Genomic DNA, 25,346 nt, shown 5'->3' on the forward strand with positions numbered 1-25,346 from the left:
TAACTCTTGGGTCCTGACACTTTCCTCTGATTCATTTTGCTTTCAAATTCTCTTTCTAGGCATGGAATGTTTTCTAGGAGACCTTTCTCCTACCAGTCAGTATCAGAAGATGCATTAAAAGCGGGACAGTGAAGGGCGTGAGCCCTGAAGCCATATTATTTGGGAATCGATTTTGGCTTTGCCATTTATTAGGTGTGAGTCTGAAAGAGTCACTAGTCTATGCTCCCCTATCTACTTGGTGGTTTGAATGAGAATGGCTGGCCATAGGCTCATACATTTGAATGCTTAGTCCCAGCTGGTGGAGCAGTCCCAGAAGGATTGGAAGGTGTAGTCTTGTTGTGGTATGTGTTACTGGTCATGGGCTGAGGTTTCAATTGCACACACCATTCCTAGTTAGCCCTGCTCTCTGTCTCATGCTTGTGAATCAAGATGTAAGCTCTCAGCTACTGTTCTGCACCATGCCTCTCGCTCTGTCTCCTGCCATGATGGTCATGGACTCTAACCCCCTGGAGCAACACACCCCAAATCAAATGCTTTCTTTTATAAGTTGTCTTGGTCATGGTGTTTTGTCATGGCAATAGAAAAGTAACTAAGGCATCTATAAAACGATAGGAAGTAATTCTTACAGAGGGTTATTGTGACAATTAAATGAGTTGGTACCTGATACATGATGCTTCATAATTGCAGGACAAAAATTTAAAAGTTCCATCTCTTATATGAATATGTAAAGATTATTTAATATTCTAGCAACCTTTATGCCACATAGTATGCTACCTACTGTATTTCTCAGCCCCCATCCAGGTCAGGAATCTACTTCCTCATCTTTCCTTACAGTGCATCATTCATCCATTCATTCAATAAATTCTACATAGTGAGATAATATGAAAAGCAAAGCTATAGGATTGAGAGCTGATTAGCGATACCAAGTACTCTCTAGACAGTGCCACTCAATACGGCAGTCCTCAAACATACCAGGAATTGTGACAGAACGTACTTCTTCCTTACTGGACAACCAACTGTCACACAGTCGCCTTCTCTCATGGCAGAGTGATCAAGGTTTACAGACTGAAATCCAGTCCATGGGTCAGCTCTGAGTGGCACAGTTGTGGGGGAGACACAGCATAGGCATTCTATAGGGCATGGTGGAAACACTGTTAGTGAATGCTCCAGGGGACCACTTATTTTTGGGTTGACAAGAAGATGGTAGCCTTTGATCTAGGAATATTTTGTCAGTCAGGGAATGGATAGGAGAAAGTAGATATACATAAAAAGAGAAGGTACTCAAGGGTACTCCAGAGCATGTCTGAAAATGTAAGTATCATTTATCCAAAACACAGGCTATATTAAAGGAATTAGGGGTAGGAGGGATGGTAAATGCTCTACTCAGAATCTTACAACTCAGTATATTTAACACTTGTCCCAACTTCCCTCTCCTCTAACATGTAACCTACTTCTCTGTGGTCACACTGCCTTCTTCCTGAGCCTGACATCGTATCTATGAAACAGAGGAGATAGACTGATTGGGCGTAAGAGTCATGTGGGACTGGAGAGGCTTGCTTCTATTCTAAGGAGCACAGTGTCTGTTCCTTTCTGAGATAGGGTATTACACAAAGCTGGCAAGTAACCTAAACTGGCTAAAAACTAGGTTGTTAGGCCCAGAGTTCCAGCAGGGTCAAGGGTTGAGGTCTTCCAAGTTCTAACAGGTTCCAGAGCAATGCTGACTCTGTGCTGGGGATCACTTTGAAAATCTAGAGTTCCGAGCATTGGTAGAAGAAAGGCCTACACATTTCTTAGATTTTGAGTCTTTAAAAATTATCTGTATCTTTATACTAAAAATTTCTTAAGACTCCCAAAGTCAATCTCCTCACATTCATCTTATTTTAGATGGGATAAAACAATGAGATCGAAAACAGAAAGTCCATGGCCTTCTCTAAACTTCAGATCACACAGGAGATCATTATTTTTTAGGGCTCTGCGGGTATGTCATCTGTAGGAAAGATCATGTATTCCTGCTAACCCAAACAAGTTAAAGGTCACACAGCCGACCTCAAACCACAGCAGCAAACACACATGCTCTACCACAAACCCCTCAGACTTGTCAACGGATCACCCATTTTCTCTAAATGAGTGGTTCTCAACCAAAGGTGAGCTGCTCCCCCGACAACAGAGACTCGTCTGTTGATTATAAGGAAGGACACGTTGGTTGCTGGAGCCCAGTGACACTGCTAACCACTCCACCACAGACAAGACAGCCGCCACCACAATTACTCACCAGATGCTGCTAGCCGAGGCTGAGAAACCTTGACCTAGGTAAAAGCCAGGCTAGTATTTATTTGAAAACGAACCTTTGGTATATTTGCTACAATCCTCTTAGGGTAGCTAAAACTTGAGTCTTTAAACAGTGTTTTCCCCCAGAAACGACTGTAGCCTCTGCTAAGATGACCTCTTCCTGCAGTCTGTATGGATGTGGATGGTACATTGTGTAATGTCTTGTGATAGAAGTTCAACTGCAGGTGTACCACTGAGAGAAAGTTCCCCAATTACTCAATGTCTTGGTTTCTGCTCTAAGAGACCATGGCTGACTTTATGCTGTCTGGGAAACGTTCATGAGACGGTGAAGAGTTTTGCACAGCACCTGGCACACAGACACACACGATGCACAACAGCTGTTAGAACCACTATTACCTCTTTCTTCCTTTCTTCTAGAGCCAGGAACTTCTGATACCACTTCTCATGTTGCTGAACTTCATCCAGTGTTCTTCCTGGAAGGTGTTCTACAACCTCCTTCATGAATGCCGGCTTCCCCTTATGTTTGCTTCTCACTCTCACGAAGTTCTGGTGGTCAAAGTCATCCCAGCCCCCCTGGCGCCCTCCTGTTTGCTGAAGGAATTTTTCAAATTCGACCACTTCTTCTGGAAGAGTACTGGGTGTCACTTTGTCTACAGGAACTTTGCTTGAGATCGCTCGGAAAGCTTTCTCTGTTTCTGAGTTACCCAAAGCCCAAGAGTCAATTTTCCTAGAGACGGCACTCAACTCATTATTAGTCGTTTTCTCTTCTTGAATTAGCTCTTCGTATCTAAAATGAAGAAAAATGAAGTTTGAATTCAACGAATCCATATTAACCCTTCACTTTCCTGCAAGTTTAATCATCTCTGACTCCACTTGTTGACATTTCTAATATTAATAATATTCTTATCTGAGTCTTAAAAGAAGTTTGTTTTCTCAAACTTACACAATCTTTCACACTTTCATTTGTGATCTTCTGGTGTCCAAGATAAATGAAAATTTAGTTTAAGTATGAAAGGCTGTCTAAACTCTAGGACAGAAGATAGACTAGTAAACTTATTGTTGCCAGAAGTTTTCCTGTGTCCTGCTCAGTCCCACAGCTGCTCGGTCCCAAGTAAACACAGAGAGGCTTATATTAATTACAAACTGTATGGCCTATAGCTCAGGCTTCTTGCTAGCTAGCTCTTTCATCTTAAATTAACCCATTTTTATTAATCTATATGTTACCACATTGCCATGGTATTACCGGTCTGCTGGCATCTTGTTGCTCCTTGGGCGGCAGGCTGGCATCTCCCCTCTGACTCTACCCTTCTTCCTCTCTGTCTTCAGTTTGAATGTGCTGCCAAACCTATTCTGCCTTGCCATTGGCCAAACAGCTTTATTTATCAACCAATGAGAGCAACACATATTCACAGCATACAGAAAGACATCCCATAGCACTTCTCCTTTTCTGTCTAATCAAAAAGGAAGATTTTAACTTTAACATAGTTAAATTATGTATAATAAAACAGTTATCAAGTAGAATTAGTTACAATATCTAGTCTACTTGTATTTGGTAAAAGTAAAGAAAATATTCTGTCATTTATCCTATATTTGTAAGTCTAAAGTTTTATATCTAATTTACCTTTTATCACAACTAAGGAAAACTATAATTATAACTATCCAGTTTTCAACTCCATCAAAGACCCCAAACGAATATATTAGTATCTAAGTAAACAGGAAGTGCATTGTAAGCAACTTCCAAAATTCTAGAAATGACAGAGACAACTTATAGTACATTCACAGGTGACAACCTATAAGTGAGTTACTGGAAAATCAAGATCAAAACTTTATGTTAAATGAGTTTTAAAACATACATCAGTCTCTGTTCTTCTTTAAAAGTATTGATTGCATTTTCAATTTCTTCCATCATTTCTCTGAGCTTTTCAACAACTGTAAAAAAATAAAACCACCATGTCATATTTTAATATAGCTGAGCTAATAATTAGGAGAAAATATGGACTGTCCCTAATTTAAAAACATTTCTTAGCACAAGAAATTAAGAAAACCATTAACAAGTAAATTTTTTGTGATTACAATTTCTTATTAAAGGTATTTTTCTACATGCCCATACTATTAAATCCTATAATCAGTATTACTCTTATAAAAATTATTTCATACTACACATACTATTGTTTGACTCACAAATTTTTATTTAAGAAAATATTTTGGTTAAAAAATGTGGACACCCAGGTAATGTGGTGCACACCTTTAATCCCAGCACTTGGGACATGGAGGCAGGTGAATCTGTGAGTTGGAGGGCAACCAGAACTACATATTGAGACCTAAACAAACAACCAAAAACAGTTATGCTTAACTTTGCATATAAGTATATATACTACTGCGTCTCTTTTTCTATGGCTACATATGGTATTTCATTATCTAAAACTATCTGATTCACTTAATTTTCCTGTTGATGAACCTTTAAATACGCACAACAGTACAGTAAAAATCCTTGTGTATATATATATATATACCTTCTCCCCATGTATTTTAAATCACTTCCAAAAGAAGGTAAGGAACTATCATCAATCTAGCTGACATTTTTGTGATTATTAATAAGCATGGACATTTGTTTCATCTGAGTTTTGTATATCTTTTGATACACTGTGTGCCTTATAATCTCAGTCCTTTTTCCTATTACTGTTTATCTTGGTTGCCCTAATTTGTAGAAATTCTATATATCTTACGAATATTCATTTATTAAATTACATATATAGATATACTTTTCTAATTTGTCTTTCAACAATATTTATGGATATAAGTGTTTTTAAAGTAATTACAGTCATTTTTTTCTTTAGATTTTTGTTCTTTTCTTATATAACAGAATATTATCAAAAAGTTGTTGCATGTGCCCTCTAGCACACTACGGCCTCATTTAATTTAATGAATGCCATTCATTCTTCTCCCATTTGCCAGTTCTAGTGATTGCCATACTCCAAGCACTGCACCTATACTCTAGAGCTCTGTTCCATCCCATCCTGTCCAAACCCCACCAGAAGGTCCATGATCTCCACTGCACAGACTAAGGCATGAAAGCTCAGAGAGATCGAGTTTTTGCCTAAGTGCCCTAACTAATAAATGACAGACTAAGGTTTTGATCCAGTATATTCTGAGTCCACACATCTTCAGCAGCAATCAGGAAAGAATTTTGAAACAGAAGGTGGGAATGGGATTTTTTTTCTCCCTCCCCCAAACTAGCATTTGTCCTAGTAGAGTCAAACCATTCCTTACATATTTGAAATACTTCCGAAAGGTTTTTTTGTTTCTTGTTTTTTGTTTTCCCCCAAAAGCCAATGACAGGATATGCAGGATAAGGGCTAGGATTTGGGAAACCAATCTTTTTTCACTTGGCTGGCTAAATCTGAACCTTCCTGGGCCACAGTGTTCCCACCTTACAGTGTCTCTCCTGCCTATTTGACAATGTTAAGGACTGAATGGCAGTTCAAAGGCTGAAAATCCTATATAAGCTCTGATACTACACTTCTCCACTCTACCCTTACTTTGAATGAAGTAGGGCTGGGTCCACTATGTCAAATGGAAAGAAGAGACATTCACTAGAAAGGCATACATTTTTCTAATGCACCAACAGAAAACAGCGACACATAAAAGAGAATCTTATACTGAATTCTTCTTACAATCAGGTGTAGGCTTCACATCTTTCAGCTGGTGCTGAAGTTTCTTCACATTGTTATGTATTTTGGCCAACTGTTGCTGGATTTTTGCTCCTGTAAGGAAAAGTCCACAGTTAATTCTGTGACAAGTGTGGCTACAATTAGGCCCCTGCAGATAAACGCCATATAGTCCTTTGGTGAAAGACAGCCAGGAACAACTCAATAGCAACCATTTATGTCCGAACCATCTGAACATGAGGTATCGCTGCTCTAGATAAAGCATCTCAGTTTCCCAAATATTTGAAAAGATCATTGGTTCCACTTACTGGAAATGTGACGTGAAGATGTATCTTTTTTCCTTCTGTGGAGAGAGACTTACTGACTATTGTTTTAAAAGCATGCCAAGTAACTTAAGCTTAACATGTTTTGCTATCTTTTTTGTTGTTGTTTTCTTCTTTGTTTGGTTGGTTTTTGGTTTTTCATGACAGGGTTTCTCTGTGTAGCCCTGGCTGTCCTAGAACTCATTCTGTAGACAAGGCTGGGCTTGAACTCACAGAGATGCTCCTGCCTCTGCTTCCTGAGTGCTGGGATTAGAGACATGTGCCACCACCACTCGGCTCACGTTTTGCTCTTTAAAATGCATCTTTCTTTTTAACTTGTTATAATTTCTGGAAACAGAAATTGATTTTAACTTGATTTTGGAAATATTAAACTGTCTAACCAACACTAATTCTTTGTGTGCCTGTGTGTGCACATGTGTGTGTGGGGGAGGGTATGTGTGCGTGTGTGTGGTGTACGTAATCTTATCTGTGCACATGTGCATGCACATGTGTGGGCATGTGTGTGGAGGCCAGGGGCCAATGTCAGGTGTCTTACTCTACTGTTCTGTAACTTACTAACTTTTTAGTAAGAGGGTAGACCTACATCTTCTTTTCAAAAAAATGTATTACATGTATTTATGTATGTGTCACATGTCACAGTGCATGTATGGAGTTGGCTTTCTCCTTCCACCATGTGGGTCCTGGATAGCACACTCCAGTCAGAAGACGAGCACCTCTACCTGCCACGCACTCCCACAGCGCTGACACTGTACACACTGGGATCCGCTGTGTGCACTCCCACAGCGCTGACACTGTACACACTGGGATCCCCTGTGTGCACTCCCACAGCACTGACACTGTACACACTAGGATCCCCTGTGTGCACTCCCACAGCCCTGACACTGTACACACTGGGATCCGCTGTGTGCACTCCCACAGTGCTGACGTTGCAGAGACACACCTACCCACTTGATTTTTATGAGGCAATTAACGAGGCGAACTCAGCTCCTCGAGTTTTCTTTTCAACCCATAACTAGTATTAATTCTATGGAGAATGACAAACTTCTCATTATGTATTAATTTCACCTAAACACATGTTCTTAAAGGTATGTGTGGTACCTACTGGTTTCTATGCCGCAAGTTGCCAAGAATAAGCAAAGAACCACCCAGAAGTAAAAGGGTAGGTGAATAATAAAAAGCATAAGAACAAAATAATGACCTGGGACATGTTCAGATGCTTAGCACCGGAAGTGCTGCTTACTCCTTCCTCATTTTCTGAAGTAACCATGCTAATGTGTTTATTTAGATTAGCAGACCTATGGTATAACACTCGCACCCATTCACATCTATGCAAATAACAGGACCATTCTGTCATAATCTAGGAGTTTGTGCGGCTTCCTTGGCTCTTTTGTTTTGTTTTGTTTTTGCAACTTGTCACAATGTAAAACACCAAAGGCTTCCTTACAAAAATCCTTAAAGGCAACTTTTTTTCAGGGCTGACAAGTGCTAGATCACCGAGGGAGTAGTTTTTGTTTTTTATTTATCAATAGGTTTGGAGCCAGGGCTAAGATCCAGATTAAGCCTCCAAATATGAATATTTGACTTTGGTATGGTTCCATTTTAAAACAAACAAACAAAATTTAAAGCAAATTCTTTATTTTAAAGCTCTTTTTATCTTGATTTATATGTATCTGTGAGTGTGTGTGCACTCACATGTGTGTAGGTCCCCATTTATCTTGATTTTTATGTATCTCTGTGTGTGTGTGTGTGTGTGTGTGTGTGTGTGTGTGTGTGTGTGTGTGTGTGTGTGTGTAGGTCCCAGTGGAGGCCAGACAAAGGCGCGAATCCCCTGGAGCTGAACTTGCAGGGGGTCGGGAGCCTCCCAGGATGGGTCTTCTGCAAAAGCAGCGTGTGCCCAACCATCTCTCCAGCCCCTTAGTTCCACTTCTAAAGTTCCACCCTATGAAATTACCAAGTTCAACAGGACATAGAAACAGCATCCCTTTATTAGAAAAGCTTGGTCCTCTTTTGGGGTTTTAAGTCAGAAAGTCTCATGGGGCAGAAGGTGGTAGTGCTGGCGGGTACACTGTAGCCCTCGGGAGGCAGCACGGACAGGGTGGGCGATGGACAGGGGTGGAAGCCGGTGAAGGAAGGAAAGGAGGGAACTTGTGAGCAAAGTTAAATAATTAGCAAGTGGCTGATTTTTGCCACAGCTCATCAGTTACACAATTACCTTATGCAATCTTATTTTGTCATTTGGAAATGAAACACTGTACAGCCATCCACAGGCAATAAAAATGCAGGTATTTATCAAAAACCCAGGTATGACCCCTGAGGTAAGGAATAGTTATTTACTTCTTCAGAGCTGTGATCCATGAAGAAGAGTGTATCTCTTCGCATGGAGACCAAGGTTCCCTCCTTTCTTAGATAGGTACTCAGTATTAATAATGAATGGCAAACTGAAGAACAGGAAATAGTAAAGAAAGTTAAAGCTGCATGGAAAAGGGAGAAAAATGAGTTGGACATGGTGGCATGTGTCTGCAATGCCAGGATTTGGGAAGTGGGCAGGAGGCTCAAGAGTTTGAGGTCAGCACTGGGAATATAAGCTGCAGCAGAATCTTAAGGTCTTATTAATAAACACAAACCCGAGCCAGGTACTGGGTGAACGCTGAAAGATCAGAGAGACTGAACCAGCCACAGCTAACCTTGCCTTGCCAATTAATCAGCTGATCCTGTTTCCTCAGACTGGAAACCTCTGAGTCCTCATCTGAATGGATCTCAGCTGAACTGCTACTAAAAACTGAAAAACTTAACTAACTTTAGTTCCTGGTTTTCACGCCTTATTTATCTTTCTGCTTCCTGTCATTACTTCCTGGGATTAAAGGCGTGAGTCACCATGCCTGGTTCTGTTTCCAGTGTGGCTTTGAACTCACAGAGATCTGGATGGATCTCTGCCTCCCAAGTGATAGGATTAAAGGTGTGTGTGTGCCACCATTTTCTGGCCTCTGTATCTAGTGGCTGTTCTGTTCTCTGACCCCAGATAAGTTTATTAGGGTGCACAATATATTGGGGGACACAATATATCACCACAATAGGGAGCTCAAAGTCAGTCTGGTCCACAGGACTTTGTTTCAAAGAAGTAAAAGAAAGGGCAAAACAAGTCCCTAAAAATACAAAAGTTTAGATCCTGTTTAAGGACACAGGCAAGAAATGAAAGATCAGCCTGCCCGTGCCTACAGAAGGGAAAGCAGCAGTAATTAAGACACCACCATCTAGATTTCTGTGAGGTCAAGAATGGAAACTTGATAGGTGGCATTTCTATTCTCTTCCTATTCTCATTCCAGCAGAAGGGGGAGAGTGAGTCTTGCTACTACATGACAGAAGAGGACTTTTTAAAATGGTATGACCTTAAATTTAGAAGGGGAAAATCACTAGAAACGTTTTAAACTGTGATAAGACAGTATCAGGAGCAGTTTAATCTCTACCCAGAAAATCAATGTTACAAAGCTTAGTAAAGGCCATTATTTCTTTCTGTAAGCAATGCTAAGCAGCTTTTGTTTTATAAGGATTTTTGCAACATGCAGAATCTAACTGTATTCTCCCACGCTATGACAATGAGTAATCTGCATAACAAACAACAACATATTCGCTTCTCCTGTATTTCATCTCAGGATCAGACACGGGTCTCCTGAGGTAGAAACTGTGGAAACTCCGGCCTGGGCATGACTCAGTGTTAGCACTCTGTACGGCTAGTGGTGTGGGCTCCGATTCTGCTGACATTTACTGGGTCTAGTGCTCAGTCAACAGTGCCAGGGTGATGAGCCAGGACCAGACAGCACAGGAAATGAAGTATTGTTGGTCTTTTCAATATCAATGGCATTTGCTGATTATCAACTCAAAATCAAGTCTTTCCTATTAATATGGAAGAAATAGACTTAGAAAACAATTCAGTTACATTGACTGAACAGTAATGTCAAAATAAAATAAATACATGTCCTTAAGAGACAGATTTGTCACCGGCCATGAATCTCCAAGAACCACAACACAGTTGATGCACAAGTGCAACACAGGACAAAACTATACTCTACATCACTCAACAGTTTGTAATTTGTCATGAACCCAACTTACTTTCTGTCTTCCTGCTGTTTATCAGTTTATTTTCCAATTCTTCCAGCATGCTATGCTCAGTTCTGAAGTCGCCTCTTTGGTTGTAGAAATGGCTGTGTTTATCTTTTTCAATGACAATAACTCTTTAGGAAAAGAAACAAATGGTATAAATACAATTTAAATATATTTTAGTTGTTTAATATATGAAGATGTTCAAAACAATTAGTACCTTACATTCAATTCATTTAAAAAAGAAAAGTGTGATTACTTAGAGTAATAAGGTTAAGGGGTCAAAATATTAGCTAATATTAGCTAAAATTGGACTCACTAGTTAAGTTCAATTTGAACCAACTGTAATTTGAACTGTTACATATTTCCTTTGAAAATACAGAAGCCTCTGGCTATGAGGTTCTACTTGTGAGTTACCACCCTCAATTAAAACAAAACAAAATAAAATATACTATCGAGGAGGCTTTATTTTTTTAAGTTGGCAAAGAAATCAATTTTCTCAATGTTTGTTTCCTTCTCCCATAAGCTAAATATGAATATTTACCCTCTACTCTTGAATCGAGTATGTAGCAGGATGTCTCTAGCCAGCAGCATCGCTGCACACAACCTGAGAGGCATGCTCTCCGTAGTTTCCTAGTTTTCCATCTTGCAGCACAGAGAAAAGGTTTATATTGACAACCACACTGGGAGAAATGGATGAAACTGCAGCAGGCTCTGTGGGCTGGGGACTGTCTCTGTGCACGTGTTCCGGGGCCTTTGTTGTTTGTGAGAAGAGGTAAGGTAACAGAGAAGCTGAAAGGATTTCATCCAAATAGCAACTCTAACAGACAGAGAATTGCTCCCAAAGCCCTGTTAAAGCTGGGAATCCTAGCGAGGTCTGATTGGGCATCAGAGACACTACTGTAACCAAACAGAAATGTCTGCTGTGGATACAGGATATGCAATGATAGTTACATTTTGCTATTCATGGACTAGAAACATTACAGAAAGATTTTCAAAATGTACTATTAATATTTTGATGTTGCAGACAACAATGAATGTTCAGTAAATACCGCTGTTTAAGGGAAAAGACGTGGACTGTATGATAAACAATTTGAAATAAGTGTAAGTAAATCTTACAATGTACAGAACAGATCTGAGAGAAACAGAAACCAGGGGATAATTAATTAAAAGATCATTAAAAAATAGCTCAAGGGCACAGTATCCTCACCAAACCACTCACTGCCTTCTTCAGTGGGATCAAATCCACATGTTCCAGTGGTTTTTACTCCAGAGTAGCACTGCTCTAGAGAAACAACAGCTTTTAAGTAGCTGAGGATGGCAGGTAAGAGCCCTACATCCTATGTCCAGCAGCTTCAGTGCAAGCTGTGGATCTTGTGTGGGAACCTGATCTGACTCCAGGTTAGACCCATAGGCTCTCACTCAAGAAACTCCACATCTCCTGGCAGAAGCTGTGGACCCAGGGTCAGGACCAGACTTGACTCGGGGTGAGGCCCCCAGGCATGTGGAGAGTTCCACAACCCACAGCAAAAGCTATAGATCCAGGCAAGAGGCCCACACAGACACAGAACAACACCTGACCCTCCGAAGAAGAGTTGAGATGGAGCCGCCAGCCCCGTATACCAGTCCCACAGAGGGAAACAGCACCTCAACCCTTCTATGACTCAGTTTCTCTCCACTGAACATTGCAAATGCCACCACTGAAAGAAAAAAGGGGGACTGGAATTTTAAAAAGAAAAAATTCTAGGAGAAAGAAAGGGAGAAAGACATAGAGACAGACAAAAGGAAAGACTCAACCAACAAACTAACGCCAAATGCACATGAAACAGAAACAGCCTGAAAACTGAAGACATCATGCCTCCTCCACAAATCACTAGTCCCCCAATAATGGTACCTACTGCAAACATCTGGAAAGAACTTCCAGACAAAGCATTCAGAAGAATGAGTATGCTCCAACAACTCCGAGAAGACATGACTGTGCCCACGAGGGCAAAAACAGAGAGCTGAACGTCATTCCAAGACACAAAAATGTAATTCAACAAAGAGAATTACTGAAGAAAACACAAACTGGAAAAAATGCTTTAAATAAAAAGCTCATAAGCCAAATAACAACTTCAGTGGAAAGACCAGCCAGTAGAATGGATCATGTAGAACACAGAAAATCTGGGCTAGAAGACAAGATGCAGAAATTGGATCACTCAATGAAGGTGAAATGATCAATTTTTTTTTTAAATAAATAAAATGGAGGAAGAGCTCTAAGACACCATGAAAAGACCTAACTTTTGTATTATGGGCATAGAAAAGGAGAAGGCCTAGAGAACATTTTCAATAAAATCACAGGAGAAAATTTCCCAAACCTGGAGAAAAAGAGGCCTACTACATACAAGAGACTGAAAAACTCAGACAAGACTAGAAATGAAACTCCTTGTGCATGTTATAATAAAACAAAAACCACAGAAAAATGAAAAGGTATTAAAAGCTGCAACAGGAAAAGGTCAAGTCACTTACAAAGGTAGACCTATTAGAATAATACCTAATCATTTATCAGGAACTTTAAAGCCAGGGTGTTATAATTAAGAGATTGTCTTGAGTCTCAGAAGAGACTCGGAACTTTTAAACAGTGTTGATACTGTGAAAGACCATGGAGACTTTTGATATTGGACTAAATGTATTTTGCATTATGATATGACCACAAGCCCATGGGGGCCATGGAGTGGAAGGTAGTGATCTGAATAAGAATGCACCCCATGTTCATATATTTGAATACTGGGTTCAGTTGGTGGAACTATTTGAGAAGGATTAGAAGGTGTGGCCTCTTTGGAAGAGGTGTGTTACTAGTGGCAGGCTTTGAGGTTTCAAAGGATTCATGCCATTAAAAGAGTGCTCTCTCTCTCTGCTTTCTACAAGATGTGAGTTCTCAGCTACTGTTCCAGTGCCATACCTGCCTGCCTGTTGCCATGTTCCTCAAGATGATGATCAGACTATAATCCTCTGAAACCATAAGCTGCCTTGGTCATGGTGTCTTATCAAAGCAATAAAAAATAACTAAGACAGTGTGCTGACTAGTTTCATGTCAACTTAACACAAGCTAATCATCTGAGAGAAGGCAATCTCAATAGAGAAAATGCCTCCATAGGCCTGTGCTGCAGAAAAGCCTACAGGACATTCTCTTAGAGATTAATGTGAGGGGGCCCAGTCTATTGTGGATGGGGCCACCTCTGAGCTGGTGGTCCTGGGTTTATAAGAAAGCAGGCTGAGCAAGTCAGAGGGAACAAGCCAGTAAGTAGCACTCCTCTATGGCCTCTGCATCAGCTCGTGCCTTCAAGCTCTAGCCCTGCTTGAGTTCCTTCTCCTGACTTCCTTCGATGATGAACAGTGATGTGGAAGTATAAGCCAAATAAACCCTTTCCTCCTCAAGTTACTTTTGGTCATGGTGTTTCATCACAGCAATAGCAACCCTAACTAGGACAGACAGCATGCTAATCACTGGGAGATAAAAAAGTATTTAGTAATCTTTCTCAGTTATGAATCCTGTGATCTACAATAAGAATTGGCCTGGCATGATACAATAGTGGGATCAATTTTATGGGAGTAACCAACTAACTTTCTGATGGTATTTAAAGCCTTCTACATAAGACAGAACTCATGCGAGGTACTCTAGGTCAAAACCCATGACTAGCTACATCAGAGGACTTATAGGAGGACCTAATGCTATAATTCTGCTAAATGAACATAGTATTAAACTGTCTCTGCCAAGTTCTTATCTTCATACTCATAGGTCAGTGTATCTTTCAACCCTTACCAGAGAAGCCTTTTTGTTTTTTCAGTAGGTAGAGATTGACACAGAGACCCACAAGTGATCAGCATGCAGAGATTAAGAGACTGCAGAATGCTCAGATGTAAATGGGACATCAATTTAACAACCTTGTCCCCAAGGCTGGGAGATCACTGAGGAAGATGTAAGGGAGGGATTATAAGCACTAGAAGTAGATGTCTTCAGTGAAACATTATTTGCTGGGCATGACACAAATATTGCACACATGAACTCATGGGAGCTCTGACTGCTTACACAATACTTGTATAAGACCAAGCCAGCCAAAATCCCAGTCTGTCACAAATGATGTCCCATCTCTGGCTGGAAAGCTATTGGCAACTAATGGCCCCTGGAGGAGAGAGACGAAGTTTTCTCCCAGCATGTAGGTCCTGAAAAGTTACCTAAGCTTCAACAGATGAACCTGTACCCATGCTTATAGAGGCAGTACTATATGAACTCAGTGGGTTGAAAAAAGAAAGCAAGAATCAATGTTGTAAGGAGGGAAAATGGTGGGGAAGCAGGAATGAAAGGGAAGGGCCTAGCCCTACATCAATCATTTCCCAACTTCATAAACTATGAGAAGATACTTAGATGCTTATTCTCTATAATCCTCACTCAAAAATATTCATAAAGTGCCTATCTAAATTGTAGAATAAAGTGTATTCAATCTGTTATTTGATATATAAAATATAGACATTATTATTTTGTTTTCCTTAAAATATACCAATATAAAATGGTAAAAAAATAAAACAATAAAAATAAAATATGAGCCGGGCAGTGGTGGTGCATGCCTTTAATCCCAGCACTCGGGAAGCAGAGGCAGGCGGATCTCTGTGAGTTCGAGGCCAGCCTGGTCTCCAAATTGAGTTCCAGGAAAGGCGCAAAGCTACACAGAGAAACCCTGTCTCGAAAAACCAAAAAAAAATAAAAATAATAAGATAAAATATGAAAAAAAAGTGAAACTTTTTCACGTCTAGTTAATTTATATTAAATAGGCTATTTGTGCATTTCACAGCTCCCCTCCTTCTTTTGTCAGGCTACTGAACAGAAGTTTCCTAGCAATGTGAGTCTGGCGAAGGTGCAGTTATATTGATTTTAGATTGCTCATTATAAAACAGCTACTGATGTTATTGGAAGACAAAATTCTTATACTCACTGATTCTTTAATTTTTCTGCTGTGCGTATGAATTCTGCTTTCTTCATCCGACTAACTTTCTGCTTCCAGTTTTGACGACTTCCGCCTGAAGTACTAAAGCCGCCATCATTCTGCATAAGAAACAAAAGTATCATAGGGATAAAAGTGGCAGGGGATGTCTAGAGTAATAAAGCATTAACAGTTTTCTGGAGATAAGCATGGGGCCAATCCAGATTTTTTAAAAACATATTTTGGGGGCTAGAGAGATAGCTTAGTGGTTAAGAGCACTTAATGCTCTTACAGAGGATTGGGGTTCAGTTCCTAGCACCCACATGACATCTTGTAACTGTCTGTAACTCCAGTTCTGATATCCTCTTCTGGCCTCTGCAGGGACAAGACATGCACGTGGTATGCACACACACACTCACAGGCAAATATTCATACAGATAAAAATATACTCTATAGACAAAACAAAGTCTATCCTAAAATGCTAAATTGAGCGTGAAATGTTGTATCCAGGGCTTGTTTAAAAAAAAAAAAAGAGAGATGTAATTTATTCACAAGTCACTTATCATCATAAACTGAACACTAATCTGACAGGTACCAGCAGGGAAGCATGGTTCTACACCAGCATGACCCAGTGTCTTCAAGTCTCTTGAGGGAAAACAGATTTAAAGAAAAAAGAAAAGAAAAACAATAAAAAGCAGGCAAAAACAAAACAAAACACCAGAAACTGGAATAAATAGAAAGGAAAGAGAGGCTGAGGTGGAGACGCTTGTATTTTCTGTTAGAACACCCCCAAGGTCTGTTTGAAAGGCTTACATCAAAGGAGCAAGAGAGACAAGCATTGTACAATCAGAAGGGAACGTGCTTAAGTCAAGGGACAAGCTTTACAAATTCTGAGGCCAGAAAGACTGGCTGGCAGAGAAAAGACAATTTTGGCAAAAGATTAGCAAAGGTGGTTAGAGATGAGAGTAGATAGGTAGGCATAGGTTGGCATGTGCCAGACACACAGATGTTTTAGGTCACAGGGGATTTTACTGAAGAGTGTATCTGTGCTGTTCAGTGTAAGAGAGACGGTAACAGCTGGGCTTCAGTCCGTCAGGAAAGGAAGCTGACACACAAATGGAGATTAAACAGGATGGGGTCTCGAAGGGTGGGTGAGAGTGAGAGAGGGCCGCCTTGAGAACTTGGGGAGGGGGAGAGGTGCCCCTTGGGAGAACAGCCTTCAAAGCAGTGGTCCCAGAATTCCTCCTGAGGTGTTTTAAACCTATCTCCAAAACAAAGGAGAAATGCAGCTTTTTACAACCTTATTAGTATACAAATTTGCTTTCATCATTAATAAATGGTAAAATTATGTATATATCAAATAACTGTTTTAAAATAAATTTCTTTATGATTTACTATCAGTAAGTGATTTGGAGGCCTGTTTTATATACCTACACACCCCACGTCACATAAAATTTCTCACGAAGGGATTAGAGAGATGGCTTAGCAGTTGAGAGAGTGCATACTGCTCCAGCAGAAGACCTAAATTCAATTCCCAGCACCCACTAAGGGAGGCATACAGCCATCTGTAACTCCAGCTCCAGGGGACCCTAGGCTTCTGGCCTCTGTGGACACCTGCACTCATGTGCATGTACCTACACCCATACCCCACCCCACATGCACATACTTTAAAATAAATCTTGACAAAAACTTCTCAGGCAGTGGGGTTGATGCAGAGAAAATGCTTAGGATGTTCTGCCATACTTAGTTCTTTAAGAGACTGTGTCTGGCTGTTGTTTGGACATAATAAATTGGTAGGAAGTGTGGTGATGGGGCGAAGCACAACAAGAAGCAGGAAGAGCCATAAAGAAGCTAACAGAGTAGTACAGGCCAGGTGTGAGAGTGTGACAACTACGTGGGCTGGGAAGAGGAAACAGGAAAAGGAAGAAAGTGTATCTCCAAGGTAATTATGACCAGGAGGAGCTGCTGAGAAATGGGGTGTGGGAGAAGAGGAAAAAGCAAACAAGGCTTTACAATTCTAGGCCCAGGAACAGAGGTTTAAAATGAGAGCTCATATACCATAAAACATTACTGATTAAGAGTGCTGGCAATCTAGTGATTTTTCTAGATATTCATGAAGTTATACAACAACAACACTGTGTTGCTCTAGAATATTTTCAGCACACCAAAATAAACTCACAGCATTAGCAGTCTCTCTCTCATGAGGCCTTCTCTCAGCTCCTGGTTTTCTAACTCTACAAATTTGACTATTTTCGATCAATAGGCTTATATAACATAGTCTTTTCTGAATGGCTTATTTCACTTACCACGTTTTAAGACTTTCTCATATTAGTCTATGGATCTATATCTCATTCCTTTTGTGTGGGTATGCATGCAGTGTATACATGTTCACATGTCTGAATGCAATCATACGTGTGGAGACCAGAGGTAAGTACCTGGTGTCTTTTACTGGTTTCCACCTTAAGTTCTGGGTCAAGGTCACTCATTGACTTTAACTCACTGGCTGGATGGCCGGCCCCTGGGATCCTCCTGTCTCTGCCCTACCAGCCCTACAGTTAGACATCCACTGTTATGCCTGACTTTCACATGGGTGCTGGAGAATCCAAATTCAGGTTGTCATACTTATGCTACAAGCACTTTCCCACTGAGCCATCTTCCTAGCCCACCCTATACCTTTAATTAACTTTGTATTATATGGACTTACCTTTCATTTGCCTACTCATCACTCATCAACTGATGAACAACTGGGTAATTACTACTATTTGGCCAATAGGAATAATGCTACTATAAATATTTCATACAAGTTTTAATGTAAAAATGTTTTAAATCTTGTTATACATTTAGCTATAGAATATGGGACCATATGGTAATTTTTTTTTACTTTCTTATTATCAAACTTAAATAGCCTCTTTATTGTAGATTTGGAATCATTCTTAAAGCATTCTGAATATAATCCCTTATTTTATATTCATATATGACTGACAGTTTCCCCCACTCTGAGTCCTCTATTCCTTTTCTTGATAGTGCCAATGATTCAAAACACTGAGGTATTAATAAACTATTTTATTAATATGTGCTGGTTCTAATTTCTCTGTATCCTCACCAACACTTATTATTGCTCGTCCTTTTCATTACAGCCATCTTAGTGGGTATAAACTAGTACCTCACAGTGTTTTGTATTTGGTTCCTGGAGATCAAACTCAGGGCACTGGGTGTGTGAGGCAAACACTCTATCACAGAGTTTGTAGTCAGAAGTTTTCCTGTGTTCTGCCCAGTCCATAACTGCTCAGACCCAAGTAAACACACAGAGGCTTATATTAATTAAAACTGCTTGGCCATTAGCTCAAGCTTATTACTGACTAGCTCTTACACTTAAATTAACGCATAATTATCTATGTTCAGCCACGTGGCTTGATACTTTTTCTCAGTTCTGCCTTGTCATCTTACTTCCTCTGTGTCTGGCTGGTGACTCCTGATTCTGCTCTCCTCTTCCCAGCATTCACCTCTTCTGCTGGCCCCACCTATACTTCCTGCCAGGCTACTGGCCAATTAGCATTTTATTAAACCAGTGTACAAGGGCATTATCCCACAGCAAGAGTTACACATCACAGTTCCTCTCAGAATGGTTTTGATTATACTGTGATGGCCAATAACGTTGGCTATCTTTTCATCACCTTTTAAAGGCAGTCTAGTCACTACTATTCTTCTTACTTTAGTTTTTGGCAGAAAATGCATGGTTTTCTAATTAAGTTGTAAACAACAGCATTATTAAGAGGCCATACAAGAAAAACCTGATGTTTAACCTGATGTTAAACAATGTGTTTTCCTATTCTATTTTTACTTAATAGCATAGGAAACAGCCCCCAATTCATGAATTGTAAATAAAAGCCAATTCAACATCTAAGCTAAAGTTGCAGTTTTGCTCTTGATCAATACATAATTTCCATATTTTTCTCCCATTCTGACTAGTCTAGTCATTCTTTTCACACACAAAACACACACACACACACACACACACACACACACACACACACACACACACACACTTCTGATACTAGGAATTGAAGCCATGTCCTTGCACATGCTAAGCACATTCTTAACCACTGAGTTAGCCCTCAGCCCCTTCACTTTCTTGACAATGTCCACTGAAGAACAACCGCTAACCCTGACAGAGTCTACCTGATCTTCCTTGAGCTTTGGTTGCTCAGGCTTTGTGTGTCACACAGAAGGAACATTCGTCCAACTGAATGCCATAAAGACTTGTGCCTGGTCTAACTTCTAACACCAAGGTCTCTGATCTAATCTTCGATAATTCAGGCACACAGCACGGGTAGAAACTGAACTGCTGTGTGATTCTCCAACTGGCCAAATATCAACTATTAAAAGAGCTCTTTTCTTATTGTCTTTAGTGCATTTGCTGAAAGTCACAAGTAGATCTGGTTTTCAACTCTAGCTTTAAGCCAGTACCACATTTGGTTATGGCTATAGTTATAGTAGTTTTGTAGCAATTTGAAATTAACAATTATGAGCAACTCAATACCATTCCTTAAAAAATATTGTTTTAGGTCTCTTACATTTCTCCACATGAATTTTCAATGTTGTTGACTTTTAATTAACTGGTTTTGTTTGTTTATTTGGTGTTTGTTGGTGTGTGTGTGTGTGTGTGTGTGTGTGGTGTGATGTGTGCCCATCATGTGTACAGAGGCCAGAGAAGATCAGATGCCCTGCTCTATCATTCACCACCTTATTTCTTTGAGAGAGGATCTCCCACTGAGTGTGGATTTAGACTAGTGGTTAGAAATCCCCAGCAATGCTGTCTCTGCCCTTTATAGTGCTGGGGTTGTAAGTGCATATAGCTACACCCAGCTTTTTATATGAGTGCTGGGGATTTGAACTCAGATCCTCATGCTTGGGCAGCAAAATTCTTACCTACTGAGCCATCTCCCCTGCCTCTGTAGAGCTTTTCTAGTACAGCTATTGTACTTAGTGTTTGTCTCTATATATTTATTCACCATGTGACTGAATGCTCCCTTCCTCCCACAAATGTTACTATCAATCAAGTTGTTAGAAAGCTCTGGGCCTTCATAAAATGCTGAGCAGGTCAAGCCATCTCTTCTTAGCCTCAGCCTCAAGAATCTTATTACAGCAACCAACAACAAAAGGACTGAAACAGTGTTCAGGGATTCTTGAATATTTACAGTGGAAAGTCAAGTTAGAAACTCAAGTAGAGACCATGGAGGAACGCTGCTTACTAGCTTACCCCTGACTCAGGTTCAGCTACCTTTCTTCTATTTGCCTAGGGATGGCACTGCCCACAGTGGTCTGGACTCTCCATCAATTAGCAATCAAGAAAATGCCCTCACAGACATGCCCACAGGCCAATCTGATGAAAGCAATTCTTCCTGGGTATGTCTAGGATTGTGTCAAGCTGACAAAATTTATGATACCACTGCAGTCACAGTCCAGGGGGATCTGGCAAATGCTTGAACTACTGGCAGTACTTGGCATCATCTACAGGATGCTATCTGCAAGTATAGAGACTACAAGAGTTACAAGGTCAACAAGATTCCAGAGAAAAGCCTAGGAGGACAGGCAATATGTAACAGAGTCAGATTCCCTTCCAGGAGTCCATGGAGAGAAATGTATGAAGCGTTGAGATTGAAGCCTAAGCTATAAGAGAGACACAAAGATGCTGTAGACAATAGGAATGTGGAATATCCACCAAAGAAAGCTAGATGCTAAGAAAGAGGCCAGAGTGGAGAGGTAGTGCTACCCAACCCCACTGAACCTCAAATCATGGTGCCCCATGCCCCAGATGCTGGCCATGGAGCCAAAATATTTAACATTTGGCCCTCTGGCTTTCAGTCTAGCTTTGGTCCTATTCCTCAGTTGATCCACCATTATTCCCTTTTGGAATGGGAATGTCTACTCTGTGTCACTGTATGCTAAAAGAAACTTTATTTTTAACTTCATAAGCTCCAAGCTAACAGATTGCCCTGAGTTTCAACAGACTATGGAGTTCAACTTTTGAACAGGATTGGAACTCTTGAAGTTGAACTAAATGCATTTTGCATTATGAGATGGATGTGAATTTTGAGGGCCAGGAGTGGATGTTACAGTTTGAATCTGAAATGGCTCCAACAGGCTCATGCTTTGAATGCTTGTTCACTAGCTGGTGATGCTACTTTGAGAGGCTGTGGGGCCTTTAGGATGTGGGAACTAACTGGTGGAAGTGGGTCACTAGGGCAGGTATCTGAAGATCACAGCCTGGCCCCTAGTTGCTACTTCACACAGTGCTTCTTGGTCTTCCGCAGTGGGAATGGTTCCGATCATGTCTTCATCGCCACGAACTGAGCCACCCAACAGTGTTGCATTCACTGTCCTCCTCATCATCGAGTTTTCCAGACAGTGTAATCTGTCTGACCTATGTTCAAGTCTGCTGATTTCTTTTTCTTTCAGCTAAACCCGGCATGGGCTGGGTCTCTCTGGTGAAGTTGTGAGTTCTTGCACTTTTCAACCCCCCAAATTTGATTCTCTGTCTGTCTGTCTCTGTCTCTGTCTCTCTCTCTGTCTCTCTCTCTGTGTGTGTGTGTGTGTGTGTGTGTGTGTGTGTGTGTGTGTGTTCTATTTAGTGAGATAGCATTCTCACATTTTTTTTTTAACTTCGTTAGGTAGGATTCCCTTCAGTCCTTTGAATAGAGATGATGAAGGCTGTGCATGGCAGGGCATCTGCAGTCCCAGCAGCTCTGGAGGCCATCCCAGAAGGATACTTGAACTCATGAGTTTTCAATCAGCTTGAGCAACACAGCAAGTATCCATCTCAAAGTACACAAACAAGTAAACAAAAAACCCAGCATAATGAAAATAAAGCCTGTCCAGCAATCCAATAGCTAGCCTTCATCTACTGCTTTATTCCTCCCTAGATGTGAATTGTACTTTGTTTCTTTACAGTTCATAATTTGTTTCTGTTAAGAAATGGACACAATACACTGGGGCAAAGCCAAAAGCCGAAAGTGAGGCTTCTGGAGTTTGTCTTGTTGCTGTATGTTTATTCAATTTGTGAACTAATTTTGTGAAGTCTTTATCTTTGTCTCATGTGGCACTCTAAGCTCTGCTTGGCTAGCTTAGCTGTCTGCTAATGTGATCAGAAACTCTCCTGGCTACTTTGAGCCAATGAGTTCTTCTATCCTGTTGGGGACGGGAAGATATCAGTACCCTGTATCAGCACACATTCAACACTAAGGCCAGCGGCTTACACTCCATCTCAGCTTTTCCCTCTGCCGGCATGGCACTCCAGTCAGACAAAGATGAAGGCCTTCTCAAGTCTTTCTTCCTGCTTTCGGTTACCACTATAACAAACTAACCAGAAATTGCACACAGTAGTGACTGAACCACAACCAACCTAACCTCTGAGAGTTCTGCAAATCAGGTCTAAGTCACGGTGTGAACCTAAAGAACACTATAGTAAGTATAACACACCAAACACAGAGGGACAAATACCACGTGATCTTATCATATGGAGATTCTTTAACAAAGCTGATTTCATAGAAAAAGACAGTAGAGAGATGGTTACCAGAGACCGGAGGGAGGAGAGGAAGGGAATGAGCAGCTGCTGGTCAACTGTACTAGTCAGTATGTGGGTAGCAGCATCGTTCTAGGGGCTGGTGTCTGGACTGACGAAAAAGACAAGGGGCCCAGTCCAGCATTCATCTTTCTCTGCTTCCTGGCCATGGACACAATGGGACCAGCTGCCTCACACCCCCACCGGCTTGTTTTCCCTCCTCAGTAGATAGTAACCCCTCAAACCATGAGTCCAAATAAACATCTCTCAACTTGTCCTGGGTATTCTGTCACAGCAATGAGAGGTACCTAGTACATGGAGGAAGTTTGGAGTTTGGTACAGTAAGTTGACTCAAAATAAAAGATAAATTTCCAAATGTCTAACTAAAAAAAAAAAGATGGAATGGATACATTAATTAACTTGATTTAATAATTATATACTATATACATTTATCAACTGAGGCACATAAGTATATAATTTGTTCACTAAAATATTAATTAACTTAAGGTATCTTGCAGGGCTTTGTTCCTTCTAGAGGCTTCCAGGGAGAATCCATTTCCATTTTCCAGTTTGAGAAGTTGCCTTCATTCATTCATTGGCTCAGGACCCTTTCCTCACACAACTGCTCTCTTGCTCTGTCATAGTGCTTCCTACAAACTCCGGTTTCCCTGCCTACCTTAAAAGGACCTTTGGGGTGACACTGGGTACACTCAGATAATCCAGGCTCATCTTTCCAGTTTAAGGTCTTTAATCACATCTGCCAAGTCTCTTTTATGATATAAAGTTATATACTCACAGGTACTGGAAATTAGGATGTACAGAGCCTTGGAGATCATTACTCAGCCTTGCACACCTGGACATATATACAGCCCTGTACATGTACATGACTTTTACAGGAAATTCACTTTGAAGACATTTAAAATCAGAGAAATCTGGAATGTACATTTTGTTTTTAACTTTTTTTTTTTTTGGTTTTTTTCAAGACAGGGTTTCTTTGTGTAACTTTGCGCCTTTCCTGGAACTCACTTGGTAGACCAGGCTGGCCTCAAACTCACAGAGATCCGCCTGCCTCTGCCTCCCGAGTGCTGGGATTAAAGGCGTGCGCCACCACCACCCGGCTGTTTTTAACTTTTAAACATTTTAAAATTGTGTGTGCCTGTGTGTGAGAGAGATTTGTATGCAGGTACCCTCAGAGGCCAGAAGAGGGCATCAGATCCCCTGGAGCTGAAGTTAGAGGTGGTTGTACACCACCAATGTAGGTGCTAGCAGCCAAACTCTGGGCCTCCAGAGAACTAACTCTGCACCACTGAGCCATCTCTTAGGTCCCATGGAATGTAGTTATTATTGAGGGACTATTCCAGCCAGCCAAGAGACATAACATTCAGGTCATTAGAGGGAAGTCCACTAGAACCAAAACAAAGGACACGGAGCCCTGTGTGTGGTCTAACACCTGGTTCAAAACCAGGTGTGATAGTGTTATAGTGTTATTATAGATATTATAGATAGAATGTTATTATAGATAGTGTGATAGTGTTATTCTTCAAAAATGGGGGCTGCCAAGGTGGTTCAGCAGGTGAAGTACGTGCCATGCCACATGCACTCCTTGTGGTACTCAAGAATATCCATCTATCTACCTATCTATCTATCTATCTATGCACACCTTCTGGTACTCAAGAATATTCCCTTTCTCTCTCATAATAACAATAATAAAGTTTTACAATGTTTTAAAGTCATAATTCAATAACTAAAATGTCTGAAAGAACAGCTGCTAGGAACAAATAGGAAATCTGGGAATAGTAGTCAGCCTTGAAAGGAGCTGGTGACACTATTCTGAAGAGCGGTGAGCAAAGGTCTGCTTAGTCTAATAGACCAAAGTAAGGGGCAACTGCCAGAGTCCAACTCAGTGAACCAATGAGTTTTATCGGGGTTACTTACAAGAGTAAGGGTGAGGGGTGACTTACAGAAGAAATGACTCAAAGACAGCTGCATCACCAAAGCCCACCCCAGCATGAGTGACAGCTCACAAAAGTGGAAACCTGGTGCTCACTGCACAGCCTGCAGGCAGCTCAACTGGACGGTAACTTTTCCAGGCGGTACAGCTGGTCTCTGCTTCTTTCAAGGTACTTCTCTTATCTACCTCTTCTAGGAACCTGGGCTAGTCTGAGAGTGCCTCTCAGCAGTCTTTCCTGCTTATATAAGCTTAGGGAGGGAGGACCCTAGTGCATTTGATCAATTTCAGGAACTTCTTGAAGCTTCTGAGTTGTCTACTTCCTCCTTCTTAGGGAACCTTTCTTTAGAACATCTGGAGTCTTCTTTTTTCTAAGATTTACTTTTATTTTATATGTATGTCTGTGTACCACGTATATGACTGGTATCTGCAGAGGCCAGAAGAATTTGGATCTCCCAGAACTGCAGTTACAGATGGTTTTGAGTCAGTATATGGAAATATTGG

At 40.7% G+C, this 25,346-nt stretch overlaps 1 protein-coding gene across 1 annotated transcript in view; it reads right to left on the reverse strand.

The window, feature by feature from the left end:
- Positions 1–25,346, reverse strand: part of Ccdc112 (coiled-coil domain containing 112) — a 33,140-nt gene that overhangs the window by 4,769 nt on the left and 3,025 nt on the right. The window contains exons 2-6 of the mRNA XM_028894125.2: positions 15,346–15,455; positions 10,388–10,509; positions 5,964–6,053; positions 4,143–4,218; positions 2,686–3,076 (exon numbers count right to left, since the gene is read on the reverse strand). Coding sequence (XP_028749958.1) covers positions 2,686–3,076; positions 4,143–4,218; positions 5,964–6,053; positions 10,388–10,509; positions 15,346–15,455 — 789 coding nt within the window. The remainder of the gene's footprint in view (positions 1–2,685; positions 3,077–4,142; positions 4,219–5,963; positions 6,054–10,387; positions 10,510–15,345; positions 15,456–25,346) is intronic.

This window comes from Peromyscus leucopus, chromosome 19 (assembly GCF_004664715.2).
Source record: "Peromyscus leucopus breed LL Stock chromosome 19, UCI_PerLeu_2.1, whole genome shotgun sequence".
NCBI lineage: Eukaryota > Metazoa > Chordata > Mammalia > Rodentia > Cricetidae > Peromyscus > Peromyscus leucopus.